We start from the raw sequence: 16,160 nt of genomic DNA, 5'->3' as shown, positions 1-16,160 counted from the left end.
AGGCGTTCCTAAAACTTTCATGAATATGTAACAGTTTACTGTATTTAACCAAGCTCACAACTACTGTAAAATACACACACATCTTGGGTGAAGATATTCCCTGTGTGTGTTCAACGTTGTAAATACATACCTTCTTTACAATCTCAAGGGTTGTAAAGTAATTTCTGCGCCTCACTCCGACATCTCTCTATGACTGGCCATGCAACCAATGCTTTAAGTCTACGGGGACAAAAACAAGGGTTGTCCCATTAATTGTGGCACTTTGTGAAGAACACTTGGGGTTTTCAAGTCTGAGCACTTGACAGGCAGGGTAGAACAGCTCCAAAACAAGTTCCTGCACATCAAGGTGCCTATCTAACCAAATCAACACTGATATTAATAAGCTGTTGCTACATCAATAATTTGGGAAACTGGCAGAATTCCAGCTCTAGTGATTTTCCACTTCTCCCTGCCCCAGCTACAATTAGAACTTGACCATCGGCCCACAGCATTTAAAGAAATACCGGTTCACAACCCATAGAGGACAGCTACAATTTTCACCCCTCAGAAACATTTATTCATTAAATGCTCTCGGTCATTTCAATTTTTGGGTATTAAAAATAAAACTTCAGTGCTCATTCTGTACCATTAACTGGATCTCTGTAAACCCCCAGTTATTTTTAGATAGCTACACGACCATAAAACATGGGGTAAAACACTTCTCTGTATGTCAGCTTCTGAAAATAAGCATAGTACTTCAAATACCCTTTCATAAATCACCTAGATACTTTTCTCAGCAAACTGCAGGTGAAACAGATTCCTTCTGCAGTGTTACTGCCTGGACAAGACTCCTGCTGAAATTCCTGGGATTTTGGAGAAGGTATATATAATACATAATATGGGAAGCCTCATCTGAGACTGTCTGTAAATCCACGTTTGGACCGTGTTTTCACACGCACATGTGTGCACATGTGAGAGAAAGATTAAGTGTCCGGCTGAGGCAAGTTTTCTTAAATTTTCAGGTGTTATCAAAAAATCCCAACATTTCATTGAATCATAGAATAATTTAGGTTGGAAAAGACCTTTAACATGAACAAGTCCAACCATTAACCTAACACTGCCAAGTCCACCTCTAAACCATGTCCCTAAGCATCACATCTAAATGACTTTTAAACCCCCCCAAGAGATGGTGACTCCACCACTTCCCTGGGCAGCCTGTTCCAATGCCTGACAACCCTTTCTGTGAATAATTTTTTCCTGATATCTGATCTAAACCTCCCCTGGTGCAACTTGAGCCCATTTCTTCTTGTCCTATCACTTGGTACTTTGGAGAACAGACCCACCACCTCCATGCTACAACCTCCTTTCAGGTAGTTGTAGACAGTTATAAGGTCTCCCCTCAGCCTCCTGTTCTCCAGGCTGAACAGCCCCAGTTCCCTCAGCCGCTCCCCATCAGACTTGTGCTCCAGACCCCTCACCAGCTCTGTTGTCCTTCTCTGAACTCGCTCCAGCACCTCAAGGTCTTTCCTGTAGTGAGGGTTCCAAAAATGAACACAGTATTTGAGGTAAGGCCTGACCAGTGCCCAGCACAGTGGAATGATCACTGCCCTGATCCTGCTGGCCACACTATTCCACACACAAGCCAGGATGCTGGTGGCCTTTTTTGGCCACCTGAGCACACACTGGCTCATGTTCAGCTGCTGTTGATCAACACACCCAGGTCCTTTCTGCCAGGCAGCTTTCCAGCCACTCTTCCCCAAGTTTGTAGCATTGCATTGTATATTTCATTAACAAAATTTCACTGTTAAGAGTAAATGAAACAAACAAAAAATACCAGCCAAATTAAATGTGGGCCCAAGGGCTGGTGGGAAACAGAGGTCTATTTAAATACATTGCAGCAAATTCAGGTGCAAAGCAGTTACTTTCTCTGTGCTGCAAACTGCACAATGTGCACCTTCCTTCAGAGGTGACAGCGGTACCTGTACAAAGGTTCGTGGCTGCAAAGGATACATGCTGGACAGTGACCAGCACCTTCACCCGACTCTACACATCTTGTGTCAGCCTTTGAACTATTCTTTAAAATACAGCAGCTGATTCAAAAATCAGGTGTACAATACCACCACAATGAAATAAAACCGTCATGCATGAGAGGCAAGTAGCTCTGATTCCACATTAAAAAAGTCCATGCATGGACTTGGAGGAGATGCTAATGATGCTAAATAGGTTTAACAGAGACAATTCCTAGATAGATGTAACTTATATTTAAGGGCAGAAAGAGAGGGAGGGAGGGAAAGAAAAAACCCTCTAAGCACTTCAAGGAGAGAAAGAAGCTAAAGCACAGAAGATGCTGCTTGACACTAAGAAGCAGACTTTGGGGTAATGGTCTTTTTAAATTTATGTTACAGCAGAACACAAGCCCAATTTTATCTTTATTTGATCAAAGCTCTCCAATGTGCAAATGCATTGTATGAAAGAAGCAGGGAAAGTCACTTGTAACAAGGAGAGGAAAACGTAAGGAAACAGCAGAGTCCTGGGGACAAGAACGGTCTGATGGCCCAGGGCAGAGCTGTACCCTCCAGAGCCCCAGCTTCTCCCCCTGAGACATCTGTTTGTGGGTTTTTCCATGGCACGTATCACATGCCCCACATCCTGCAGTTCATCTGCCAGGCCATTTTTATCCACCTTCAATAAAGAGGTGTCGGTGATATTAAACAGTATTATTTTAATAAAATCTTCTATATTTTCATAGAACAGTAGAATCCTAAAACGGTTTATGTTGGAAGGGACCTTAAAGATCATCTGTTTCCAACCTCGTCCAACCTGGCCTTGAACATCTCCAATGATGGGGCATCCACAACACCTCTGGGCAGCCTGTTCCAGTGTCTCACCACCCTCACGGTGAAGAAATGTATGTGAAACCACAGGGCAATGAGCAATTTCTGACTACAGTAATTCCAGCTAATTTTAAAGGACATTTATCTACTCCTTTTGGTAGAGGGAGATAATGACCATTTATTAGAAATAGTCATAAAATTTCAACTTTATTTCCATTTGAAAGTATCAATTTGTCCTGACAAGAGACAATAACATTTTTATCAAAGCTTTCATTAGAAAGGGTTTCTCAGACCAAGAACTGTTTTTCTAATGAACCCAGATGAACTACTGAACTACATAATGAACTACATGGATGAACTGTTTCCTAGGTTAGCATGTTGCGTGGGACACAGATCTCCATCCTTCTGATTCAACTCCGAAGCATATGCAAAGCTTGCCTTCCCATATCTAAAGAGGGAAGCTAATCATTTGCAAAGTGCTTCTTCTTGTTTATCTCTGCCATCATCTTGCAGAACTGGAAAAAGAATGAAAATTCTGTCCAGACAGACCAAACAAGGGCTTTGTACAATTCTTCTGGAGTGAACAAGTATTGAAGTGGAGATGAAATGCAGAAAGAGAGTTACATTGTCCATCTGTCTGGGAGAACAGATGAAAATTTTTAATACAGTGCCACCTGATAGAATTGCTTCTGAACAAAGATAATCCAAACCAGCTAGATAATGCTTAACATTTGTATATCACATTAAAAATGAAATAATTTTATAACAGCCTCACATGTTGTACTGTTCATTATTGCACTGACATGAGGGAAAAAAAAGGAAAAAAAAAAAAAAGAAAAAAGAAAATAAGAAACTGAAGTGCTGAAATGGCAAAGAAGGACAAACTGTCCTCACAGTAGTTTTCACAAGGTAAGAAACAACTTTCAGGTATCAGCATGTTTCCTCCAAGAGCTGCAGTAACACTGATGGTTTCCTGATCCCAACAGCAGGTTCAGGGCCTTTTCTCTTCTGGTTTTCACGACACTTCCCATGGTAATGTTCTAAGACATTGCTGTCCATGCTCTGAGCTGCTCACCCACTTCAGCTTGTCTCAAACCAGGATTTCTGCACAAGAAGTGCTCCTTTTCCTCTCACTGGTCAGATCCACTGAAGACAACTGTCCACTGCTAGGACTAGGAGAAAATAAATCAGCAGGTCAGTTTACATATATCACCCATGTAGGTGGAGGTTCTATTTCAAACAGAAGGTGACTCAGTGTTCTTCTGCAAGGAACACTACCAGTCAATTTAAAATCTGAGCCAGAAGAAGGGCTCTAATGTGTCTGGAGAAACTAGGAGACCTGAAGCAAGAGTCTGCAACACTCTTCTAGATGTTTTATGTACTCACCATTAAACCCCCATATACAAAGTCCCATTATGAAGCTTTCTGAAATAAGATTATTTTTTTTTTTAAACAATTGTTTCAGGTGTGACAAACTTTTCCAGCTCTCACGAGTTGAGTTCCACGTGTACACCCAAGTTTACAAAAGTGGATGACTAATATTTTCCCCCTCTCTGTTATGCAATGGTAAACTTCTACATGCGGTTTCTTCCACCCAGGTGAGAACATTGACCCAAGTCCTTAGGCACAGGCACCCATGGTTTCCACATCAAGTCGTGCCCAATGAGATCACTTAATACTCTTAGTAAATGTTGCTGACTTGTGGCACTAGTGATATTTCCACCTGTTGTCTCCAGAATATTATGTTGGTTGTGACTTGAGAACATTTTAACTTTAAAACTTTCAATCCTGACCTATAGCCTGATCATTTGTACCTTTACATTATTTGGATCTCAGATCTGTAAAAGTGGGAACTATAATCCCCATTTATTAAATATGGAATAATCTCAAATACTTCCCTTCTCTTTTTCCTCTATTATGTAGGAAACAGTTAATTTCAGCACAAGTTTTGAGGCTGGTCTTGTTGCTAATTATTTATTTTTATGTTTTGTTTTGGGTTGTTTTGTTGGGGGGCGGGATTTATTTGGTTTTAAGAGAGGACCTTCTGCAGTGCATTTAAACTTAGCACATAACAGCAGTGCTGGATGCAACTGAAGACCAAATTGGAGAGGAAAGATGCTGGGGAACCAGAAGCTGCACAAACCCATGGCCTCTCTCAAATCAAGTGACCCAAAGAGCACCAGGCAATGCTAACAGCAGAAAGGAGGTATAGTTTCCATAACCCCTTTATTTTATCCTCATAAACCAAGAGCATTTGGACACACTATCACTAAAAGACACTATGCAGCTTTCAATACTTGAGACAAAACTGATTAATAAATAGATTGTAGAAAAGCAAGGAAATAGCTTTATTTTTCCAAAGTCCAAACTGAACTGACGGTTTCTTTTGGTGGATAGCAGGAGCGCTGCAGGTGACTCCTGTGAGACAGATAAAGGGAACTCCCTTCCATAAATACATTGTGAAACCATTAAAGCCTTGGTACCAAAAGAAATCTAATAGCAGATGAAGTTTTTCCAGCAGAGATAGGAAACACTAATTCAATGTCAACACATCAATTCTGCCAGCATTTTCCTAGGAAGTAACTCAAACACAGTTGTTTCCTTAAGGTTTAAACATTTCCTTTTAATTATTTGCCCTGATATTCAAAAACACTCAAGATCCTGTGAGTACACAATATTATCACCAAACATACTGACTGGGGTCTGAGTGATTTCCATCGTGAGCTGACATTCAGCTGGAATTAGAACAATCCTCTGATATCCTAGAGCAGCCCTGCTGTCATACAGATCCATGTTTTTTGTGAGGGTGACAAACAGGTCATTATATTGGGATTTTGGACTCCCAATTCTGTTCCTTACTTAGGCAGTAACCTTTAAGTAGATCTATTATGCAGATGGGAAAAAAAAGTCATGGGCATTTTCACCTACAGGTGAAGAGAGTAGATTAAAATAACATTTTTCTTTTTGTAACTGCAGCAGTAGGTTATGTAGCGTTCATAAAAATCTATGGATTGCGACTTCTAATATTTAGAAGCTTGAGAACCTCAACGTACTTTGAAATACCTGTATTCCCTTCAGCAAGCACTTGCCTTAGAAAAATATCAAACTAGGTATGTTTTAGTGCATAGTTCCACTCTCTCCATGTACAAATAAGAAGGTGTGTAAGTTGGTATAAATTTTAAATTAAGCCATTAAAGGGGAAAAAAAGAATCCTCACCTTTGCTAGACTACACTTTCGCTTTGATGAAAGGCAGTTCTCTCGTAAGGCTTCTCTTGTCTGTAGATAAAAGAAAAATAAAAAATAAGGGGAATAGCTTCTCCAAGTGTAGAAAATGTTCATATAATCCAGAATAAGTGCTGAAGTGATCCCAGTACCTTTCTGTCAAGAAGTGTCCCAAACAACAGGATGAAGAATCCCTAAAAAATTGCAAAAATAGTTAACAAAACCAGAATAACCACACAATGTTTCTTAAATCTGGGTGCTATTTCCTTAAGGACAGATAAAATAATGCTTTTGTCATTGTAATAGATCTCAGCACCTATAACTCAGAAAACAACAATGTGCAAAATGAGTCTATCCACCCAGGTCACATGGGCTCCCTGGGCATGTCAGGAATGGGTCTATAACAGATGCTAATCCTCATTACTAACTGGACTGATGGGTTACATACCAGGACTTTCTCAGCCCACTCAGTAACTGTATTAGCCAAGAAGAGCTTAGGCAGCCTGGGTATACAACGGGATGTCAGGCAACATTGGATGTTTATCCTGATGAGTTAAGCGAGAATTTTCTGTGTATAATTCAATCATAGAATAGTTTGGGTTGGGAGGCACCTTCAAAGCTCATCCAGTGCCACCCCTGCCATGAGCAGGGACGTCTTCACTCAGATCAGGTTGCTCAGAGCCCCGTCCAGCCTGGCCTGGGATGTCTCCAGGGATGGGTCATCCACCACCTCTCTGGGCAACCTGGGCCAGTGTTTCACCAACCTTATTTTAAACAATTTCTTCCTCATGTCTGGTCTGAATCTCCCCTCCTTTAGTTTAAAACCATCACCCCTTGTCCTATCTAACAGATCCTGCTAAAAAGCCACACTCCACATTGACCAGTTTGTTCCAGTACCCATCTGCAATGTCAATGCAGGATGCCAGCCCCTCTTTGATCTGCTGCCTTTGACAGGGCTCGAAGTTTGAGCACATGCTATTCCCAGTCTCTCTGTTTTTACCTGGAAGGCGTTCAGTAGTGCAAACGTAATGTGAAATGGCAGAGAGCGACTGTCGACAATAGTTGCTAATCCAAACCCCCAGGTGAGACCGAGAAGAGGTGTCAGAAGGGCAACGTTTTTGCTAATTCGGATCATGTTGCTCAAATCTTGTGACTTGCAGCTTTCTCCAACAGAGGATCTCCCAGTCTTCGCTACAACCACCCCCACCACCACTACATTCACAACAATGATGCTCAGGGCAGGTACAATAAAGGCCAAAAGGGCTTTTGTCTCATACCAATTGAGCCAGCAGGCTCCGCTCCTTAAATACCCGTTTTTTGGTTCAGTAATAGCAACAGTGAGGACAGATATGACCAAGGGACATCCATATCCAATAGAGAATGCTGTAGCTATGAATACCGGTCTTGTTATCTTAAAAAAAACTAATAATAATCCATAGAGAATCAAAAGGCCCAGGGTAAACATCCAGAAAAACAAGGCAAGATAGAAAAAGTGCAGGAAAAAAGTGGCTGCTACACATAACGGGTAGTTTAGGGCTGTATTGTGCACAATAGCTGCCAAGATGAACAAAACATCAGCAATGAGAAGCGATGTAGCAATGTTGACCAAACAAAAATGGCGCATGTAGGTTATTTCAGTTTTTGTGACATGCTGCCAGACGACGGCCTCGATGGTGAGGCAGAGAGCCAAGCTGAAGATGGAAAGACCCAACCCTATGCGTGTAATATAATCCAGCACCGCGTTTCGCAGCACGGTGGGGGACATCAAAATGGAGAAGGATTTGTACGTCCGCTGGTGATGCCTGCAGACGCAAACGACACTGCTGGTGTTGTCCAACTTCATTGTGCACGCCCTGGTATCCCATCTCCTTTCGGTAGAGTGCCACCCAACACACTGAGCCTCGACGTTCTCCACTTTGTTCACCTTTTCGAAGGTGAGTAAAACATGCCGTAGCTCTTCCGGCAGAGACACCGATAACACCATTCCATTCACAAGACCAGGATCCAACCTGCTGGCTTCTATAATGGCTCCAAGCGTTGGAAATGCAATGCTGATGGCTTTGGAAGTCTTGGGTAACTTCAAAAGCTCTTCTTCTGGAATGACCAGGTGCCCAGTGATATTGGCTGTGCTATTGAACTCCATAGAAAAATCAAAGCTCTTCCCTGAGGTATTTTTATGGATGCTGTAGCCTTTGGTAGAGATGAAGTGTTCCTGTATACTTTCTGATCCATTCCTTAGAAGAAGTTTCCCAGCAAATGCATTCACCGAATCTAGTAATATTGAACCAGCATTTCTGTCCCTTACAAAAGCCCAATTGGAAACAACAGAGCTGTTCAGAATATGGTTTGCTATCCTGCTGTAACTCTGAAACAAACAAGAAAAAAATACGTTATTTTTCATGTTAAAAGAAATCAAGCATTATTCTACTGGCAGAGCCTCCAGAAAGGCTCATTTAATTTTAAAGTGAATTTTACGAAGGGAGTATTCTTTGACAACAAACAGGTTCTCATGATCCATGTTGGTCAAACCTGAATACCTTATTGGCACGGTTACTACCAGAATTGTCCTGCCCTCTTGTGACAGACTGCAATTCCCCCTCCTTTGCAGCACGGCACTTCTCTCTCTTCCTCTGCTATTTGAGGCTAACAGCTTCTTTTGTCTGGCCCAGAGCACCCTGGCTCCTGGGACATTAGCAGAAGGGAATGCCAAGGCACACTGGGCCGCGCCCAGTGTGGGGGATGTTTGAGGGCTTCAGGGGCACCCACACTCAGTGTGGGGGGTGCAGAGAAGCTTATACAATGCCTACAGTCAGGTCTGATCAGATAACAAAACGGGACTCTCGTCGAGACTCCGCCCATTGCCGCGGGTCTCTTGGAGCACGAGCTTAGCCACTGCCGCCAGGAGAGCCCCCTCCCTGGGATGGAGACTCCGCTTGCCTCGCCGCCACGGTGTAAGTAAAACTTCTCGCAGGATTGCGAGTATATTTTCTTTCCGTGCACACTTGCACAAGTACTTTATTTCCTCGCACAATCGCGAGTATATTTTCCTCCCGTGCTTCCACATAAGCACGTGTAGGATTCCGTGCACATTTGCACGTGTAAAATAACTCTCGCAGGACTGCGAGCGTATTATAAATTTACTCTCGCGACATCGCGAGTGCACACTTTCCGTACTCACTGCGAGTACGTGTATCTCTATAAAAATAATCCCACACCGTGCTTAGGCAAGTGTGTACTCCTCCGGGACTCGGGGACGGCTCCGGCACTGTTTTGGTGAAGCCACGTGCATGCACTCTGTGGACCTCCTGTTGTATTAGTGGCTGCCCCTCTCAATAATTTCCTCCACTGATATCCGAACCTGTATTTAAGTCACATTCGGAGTGCTAAAACCCTGTGCCTCACTGGTCTAATAAAAGTTGGTTTTGGACCTTGTGGTCCCTAAAATTGACCTGTGGGTTGCTCTGTGACACCTCTTCACATCATAGCTCAAAAGGCGCTTGGAGAAGCAAATAAAAGGCAAAAATCAGGACATTTAAGTTCTGTTCCAGATGCAGACCCACTAAGCAGGTCTGCCTGCATCACCCTCCCTACATTTCTTTCCCCACATCTCTGATTTCTGAGTTCATCAGGGAAAGATTCCAGTTTCCGTTGTGCAACACATACCAATGCAGCTGTGGGTCAGCTTCTCCAAGGCTGCCTTCCCTACAGTGTCACACTTTGAAGATTAATCCTTCCTTCTACTGCTCTCCCATGTCTATAATAGCAGTTCCTGAAAACTTTTGCTTTTAAAGAAAGTAAATTCGCAGAGTATTTTCACCATATATGAGTAGGTCAAACAATGTCTCTGACAAAACCTGGCCTTCTCTGGACACTCCTTCCAGGTGATCTCCATGTGACTTGCAGTCACCACTTCATTGGATAGTGGCTATAAGGACAAAACACTGTATGGATGCTCTGGTAGGCTCAGAAACACCTCTTGAAACCCATGAAAGTACATACCTGCATTTTTCCCCTATTGACATTCTCTGATAACAGCTGGGAAATCTTCTTCAGCAATTCCACTATATCTGCAATGTTTCCTGGAATGGCTGGTGAAGACAGGATATCTGGGATGATGCATGAAAAATCAGCTTGGCAGTTACTGCTCTCATGGTCATCAGCACCAAAATATTTTGCTCCATCTCCAGGCTTCCCAAGCACTGGCTTTCCTCCCCCAACAAAAGGAAGGTGTCCTCCAGCAACACTAACATGTCCACCAGAGCTTGGAACCAGTTTATGTTCAAAAATCCTCTGGAGAAAGGAAAATAAATTTGAGAAAATTAATTAAAATGAAGCTACAGTTACAACCAGGCAAGAGGTACAGTGCTGGGATGTGCAATGAATGTGTCAGATTGTCTGAAGTCCAGGACCAAAGCTCACCTGAGAAGAACATCTTGCTTGTAAAACATGCGTGAATGAAGAGGCCACAACTACACACAGTGCTTTATTCTTGAAATGACTTGAATAAGGTTCTTTATTTTGTAGCTGGGGGAGAATTTACCATGAATCATCTGATTGTTACAGGTATTTGTGTTGCTCCTTTCTCAGGTTCATAATAATGTATCTTTGTCTTTATTTAGATCCACGTGAAGGACACTAACGAAGTGAACAAGGCAACTTCGTTTCTAAATTATGTTTCCATACAGGAATTTCCCAAATTCATTTCCCATTACTTGATTTAAGATGAAGTCAAAGCCTCTTACCAAATTAATCTGTATTTTAGGATCTCACCTTCTTCCCTTTGCTCAGGATTTAAAAGGTATGGAGGAATGGGTTGTCTTTGCAAGAAATTACAAGAGCAGGTCAAAGTAGATGCGGAACAGTTACCTCACCTGAAAAAGCGACTGAACATCCAGGCTTGCACAGGCATCCGTGAACATTTTCCACTTTGTGTCTTCACAGACAAAACTTGTCTCCCCATGGAAGGAGGGAGAACAGGACTGAATACAAATAGCTCCGTTATCTTTGCAGGGAATTAGATTTATACACTCATCTGGAAAACAAGTCAAGCAGATACTATTACAAGATGTAAGACAGCATACTGTGGTCCATGAGGTGAGTATCAGGGGAGTAAAGTATTGATAACTGATAACACTTCATTAAATTAAAAAGACACATAGATATTCGCTGTACCTTGCTGATTACCACTCTTTGATTCCTTACTGAGAACCTGAAAAATAAGGAAAAGTGGAATGTAGATTGAATGTTAATATAAACAAGTAAAAGATGACTCCTTGGCACAAAATAGAAAAGTGATTTCAAGGGCAAAATAGTCCGTTTGAGGTCCAGAAGTCTTCTCAAGGTCCAGAATGCAGAGCTGATGGCCCCTTGCTTGTACAGATCAATTGAGAACTCTACTCACGGTTTGTGTCTCTATATCAAGCCTTTGGTTGCATCCTTTGACTGAAGTGACAGGATCACACATGCCTCCAGCAGTTATTCCTCTGTCAAAAGGCCTGTATTAGGCTTAAGCTCTTCAGTATTTCTCATATTGATGAGAATACATGACTTGTTGGTGAGACTATATGATCTACATGACTTTTGCCATAAGATAGAGCTGTAGCTGCACAGAATTACACTGTACAGAATTAGCCACTCTGTTCCTTCCCAACTGGGAAGCAACCCCCAGGCAGGCATACCAGCCTTTCGCAGGTAGGACCACTTGCTGGGACTGCATGTCCTACAGCCAGATGCAACTAGAATGGCTGGTCAGACCTGGTTTTCAATGCTTGGTTAACGTTCTATCATCTATAACCAGCCAAACCTTTCAGTCTGGAGGCAAAGCTTGGCTACACAATGCCTTGGAAATCAGAGTTATTGCTGGAAAGAACAGGCCGAACAGGAGATGTCTAACACTGCAAGAGTTGTGCTGGAGGTTGCTTAGCACATCCAACTTCTTGAATACTTCAAAGTATTCTCTCCTGTAGTGACAGGACAAGGTGCAATGGTTTCAAACTGAAAAAGGGTAGGTTTAGATTGGACATAATGAAGAAATATTTTACCATGAGGGTGGTGGGGCACTGGAAGAGGTTGCCCAGAGAAGCTGTGGATGTCCCATCCCTGGAAGTGTTCAAGGCCAGGTTGGATGGGACTTCAAGCAACCTGGTCTAGTGAAACTTACCCTGAGAGCTGTGTGTGGCACGGCTGGGAAGACGTGCAGAGCCCAAAGGACGAGGCAGTGGGCTACCCTCACCATCATCACTTCACATTTGCTGCTTTCCTCCTGGAAGAACTAGATGTTAATGAAGTTTAGACACATCTGTTTTCACGTGTGAACTTAGTCCAGATCCTAGTAAGAGAGCAGCTAAACCTATCCCAAAGACTGTCCTTACTGGGTTTGCAAGGTGATTTTCAGACATTTACAATTTATTAACTTTATTAATGAGAATTATTTGTGAACATTTTCTTAGAAATAATAATTAAAAACATCTGTTTAGCACTGTTACTGCATTAATAATTTATTGTAAACTGCAAGGTGGAAAGTTTATGAAAGCAGTTCAGTCTGTGGGTTCCTTTTGGAGTGATCTAAGGCAGCCTCATCTCCAGCGGGTTCAGTGCTGATATTCTCTCTCCTTGGGCAGTTCTTGATGAGATCTGCCATGTGAGGTAGGAAACTTGGGCCCCTGGGGCTCAGATATCCAAATCTGAGAAAAAAGTACCAGATTGAAGTGTTATTTTCTTTGCAGGAGGATTTGGGCCTCTGCCGCCTCCATGAAGTTTCCCATGGTCCTTGATAAAGGCTTAATATCCTGGCATGCAACTTGTTACAGGTATATTTGCTGGAGGAAAATAATGCAGTAAAGGGAATGAGAAGAAAATCTGCTACCTCAAATCTGATTATTAGATGCCAAGATTATTAGATACCCAAGGCAAAAGCAACAGCTGCTGTGGATTCAAAAGAACTGAGACACTGATCTTCCACCACTGGATGTATAAGGAGATTAACCCATGTACTAAAAATAATAATATCCATAAAATGGATGCAAGGCAACAAGGCAGGACAATGGGTGGTTTTCACAAGCTGCACACAGAAGGCTTGTTGAAGCACCATACTTTGATAAAAACCACTCAGATTTCTCCCTGATAGGTACTGATCAGGACAGAGGATGCTGAAACAGAAAGGGTCCTGCACTGATGGAGCAGAGAGGTGTTTTCCTACGCAGGACACCCCAAGTTCTCACCATCTGATGGCATCAAAGGGCCAAACACACAACTGGCTGCCCCTTTCATCTGTGGCATTTGTTCACCTCACTGTATTTGGAGATCCACAGGTTTATTACTTAGTTATGAGAAGACCTAAACTGATGCACTGAAATTTTAAGTTAAGTCTAAAGGAGAACCTTGTGCCAGCCTCTGGAACTCAACTGATATTAGTAAGTGTTTTCTGGCTTTAAAGAGAGTTATCATTAACTCCTCTAAGAAACTAAAATACATAAAAAGAAGTGAACAGAAGACCTGGATCAATATTGCTGAAGAGCAGAAGGCAGCTGGGAAACACCTACAGGTTTGAGACAAAGGATTGTATTGAATTCTTTTCTGATTTCTGCAGTCATTAAATGTTTATTGTAGGCTTATAGCCCTAATTCCACTTCACAGCTGGGAATCATTGAACTCATCATGTTTCATCATTAATGAATTCATATTCATTTTGTATTTAATCACCGATGTGACTCCACCCAGGGCTGTTACCTTCAAGGGAGGCAGGAATCTGGGACAGCTCCAGGTATCTAAGGCTCATCGAGATACCGGCCCAAGTTGCCAGCTGAGCACTGATCTCGCTCACTTGCTTTGCTTGACTCATCATGGAAACCACCCTGTCTCACCACCACAAGAACTTGTCAAGGTAGCTACAGTGCAGCAATAGAAACTGAGCAAAACAAGAAATACGGCAGCAAGTCACTGTCACTTTAGGGAAAAAACATGGATATACAGACATAAGGCCATGTGGAAGCATATACAGGTATTCTTGTCCCACCAAGGCATCCAGTTATGGTACTTTAGATAGAGACAATATGTATCTAATCATAAACTGTCTGTTGCCATTAATAGGAACACACAGTGTGGATGCAGAATACCAGACAGTGATACCGGTGTGAACACAGGCAATGCACTTATTTTGGAGAAAGGTTGAAAAAAAGAGCAACTGAGCTGTTAATCCAAGACAACACAATTAGAAACTGAGCACTTGTTGAAAATCATCCCCTGGATGAAGAACACCTTGCCCCTCCATGCACCCATCCTTGCTGGGATTCATTCACTTTGGAAAGGCAATGGCAGGAGCACTAGGCTATTAACTTTGAGTCATTTTTTAAGAAATTGTAAACATGTTACTCCTCTTTTCCAGATGTTTCTGGTCCATCAGGGCACACGTAAACAAGCAGCTGAGTCACCAAAAACCTCTCACCTGGAATGGACTTTACTAGAAAGAGGAGAATTCTGTACCCTCAGGTATCTCCCACCCAACACAGGAGATTGTCACCAGCTGCTGACCCTCCTTCTCCAGCTCATTTCATTTGGTCTCAGCACCTCAAGGGGGAAAAGCCCTCAACAAGAGGGAAAGAGTGAGAAGTGAGTGGCTAGATGGTGGTTAAGAGAGAGAAAAGAACCTCTTAAAAAGTAACCTGTGACAGAACCTTAGCTATTCTGTTTAGGGCTTGAATGGCCGCATGGCTAGCTTAAAACCCTATAAACCACCAGAATGCACTTGCCATTGCTGTCTAGCAAGTTGAAAAGTGTACAGTAGGAGACTTAAGTCTTTAACATAGTCATCTAAGGATAAAAGTTAAAACTCTTAATTATATAGAATGGTATTAGTTGTATTTTTTAAAGGGATCACACTTGGAGAATGCAAATTTAAGTAAAGCAAGATCTGAAAGTGATCTTTACAGTAACTTTAGCTCTAAGAAAATCTCATATTTCCTTAAAAGTGACAACACTGTGATTAGAGACCAATTACAAAACTATGAGCAAAAAGATCAGGGGATAAGTAAGGTAACTAATTATTACCACTGATGTAAGGAGAATATAAAACTGAGGAAATACGTGCCAAATAAATACAGTTAAGTGCATTTGAGTTTGCAAAAGAACCAAGTTCACAGATCACTGATAATTTTCAAGCAGTTCTGGATAAAATGATGTGTGTTAGTACTTACTGTTTTCAGAAGTCTGGGATCTGCTGCGAGCAAAATTAACACAGGCAGAGATGCTCAAGATACCACAGGCAAGCGTCCGACCATCCCTCTGCTGTCAGCATGCTCCAGTCTCACGGTCTCACCCAGTGTTGCTTGGGCGCTCCGATGCATTCAGTTTTTCCATGAAGAAATAACCTTGGTCATCAGGATGTTTCTTTTCTTGTCCAACTGGATTAATGCTGGGGAACCTGCAGATGACGGTGAAGGTGTTGCACTGCAAAATGACAAAACAGGTTACGAACACACCCACAAAACTGCTGGGTTGCCGCCTTTGCCAGGAGTCCACAGGGATGAATCACGCCTGTGTGGTTTGTATCCTTCCCCCTGGTGGATGAGGCATCTTCTGCTCTGTTCTTAACAGATCTTCTAAAGACCAAAGGGGAAACAAAAGAAAAAGATAAAAAATACCAAAATCTGGCCAAGTTAATGCATTACCCTTCATAAATCAAAGATGACACTACTAACAGTATCTGCACACCTCAAAATCTCAATGTGCAAGTAATAATCTTTTCTTTATGAGCTGCACCCATCTGCTGAGCCTTGTGCCATGCTCAGTGTTGGCTCTCCCAATATCACCTCCATTTCCAACAGCCAATAATTTGCAATTAGTAGTTATTCACAACAGAAGAGCAATTCTAACACTCTTTCTACTCAGAGCTGCTTTGGAAGAACTTACCACTATTCTTTTCCCATAGTCCTGCAGTGTGTTTGCTATCAGCTTACAGGGTTTCCTGAAGTAACGTCTTTTTGTTTGCTACCACAACTTCAGTCAGTTCCCAGCCACAAGGTGGGTATGATCTACTGGTCTGTTTTGATACAGCCCACCTTGCATCTCACATTGGTATCAAGTAGAAATTAAGCCTAGCACAATCACACTCAGCCAACACAACCTAC

At 42.3% G+C, this 16,160-nt stretch overlaps 1 protein-coding gene across 4 annotated transcripts; it reads right to left on the bottom strand.

The window, feature by feature from the left end:
- Positions 1-3,001: 3,001 nt before the first annotated feature.
- Positions 3,002-15,762, bottom strand: ADGRF4 (adhesion G protein-coupled receptor F4). 4 transcript variants are annotated; one of them, XM_065055736.1, is made up of 10 exons: positions 15,228-15,762; positions 13,765-13,942; positions 12,197-12,298; positions 11,209-11,245; positions 10,908-11,068; positions 10,036-10,326; positions 7,037-8,401; positions 6,189-6,230; positions 6,031-6,090; positions 3,002-3,985 (listed from the first exon to the last, which is right to left on the bottom strand). In XM_065055736.1, exons 3-10 carry the CDS (start codon positions 12,272-12,274, stop codon positions 3,980-3,982), a joined length of 2,040 nt encoding a protein of 679 aa, XP_064911808.1. In that variant the 5' UTR covers positions 12,275-12,298; positions 13,765-13,942; positions 15,228-15,762; the 3' UTR covers positions 3,002-3,979. The 4 variants fall into 4 exon arrangements, with proteins under 4 accessions (XP_064911808.1, XP_064911807.1, XP_064911806.1 ...); XM_065055735.1 differs by lacking the exon at positions 13,765-13,942 and having other exon boundaries at positions 12,197-12,307; positions 15,228-15,761; XM_065055734.1 differs by lacking the exon at positions 13,765-13,942 and having other exon boundaries at positions 15,228-15,760.
- Between the last annotated feature and the right edge of the window lie 398 nt (positions 15,763-16,160).

The sequence above is a fragment of the Columba livia genome, chromosome 3 (genome assembly GCF_036013475.1).
Source record: "Columba livia isolate bColLiv1 breed racing homer chromosome 3, bColLiv1.pat.W.v2, whole genome shotgun sequence".
NCBI lineage: Eukaryota > Metazoa > Chordata > Aves > Columbiformes > Columbidae > Columba > Columba livia.
The sequence above is the reverse complement of the archived record's forward strand: the minus strand, read 5'-3'. Positions and strand labels throughout refer to the sequence as shown.

Excerpts from the sequence above, each read along its gene's own strand:
- ADGRF4 (XM_065055736.1), bottom strand. The coding sequence starts at position 12,274 with ATGATGGTGAGGGTAGCCCACTGCCTCGTCCTTTGGGCTCTGCACGTC. Across the intron at positions 8,402-10,035 it reads TCAATAGGGGAAAAATGCAG|AGTTACAGCAGGATAGCAAA; the intron begins GTATGTACTTTC and ends TGTTTGTTTCAG. Across the intron at positions 6,091-6,188 it reads GGACACTTCTTGACAGAAAG|ACAAGAGAAGCCTTACGAGA; the intron begins GTACTGGGATCA and ends TTTTATCTACAG.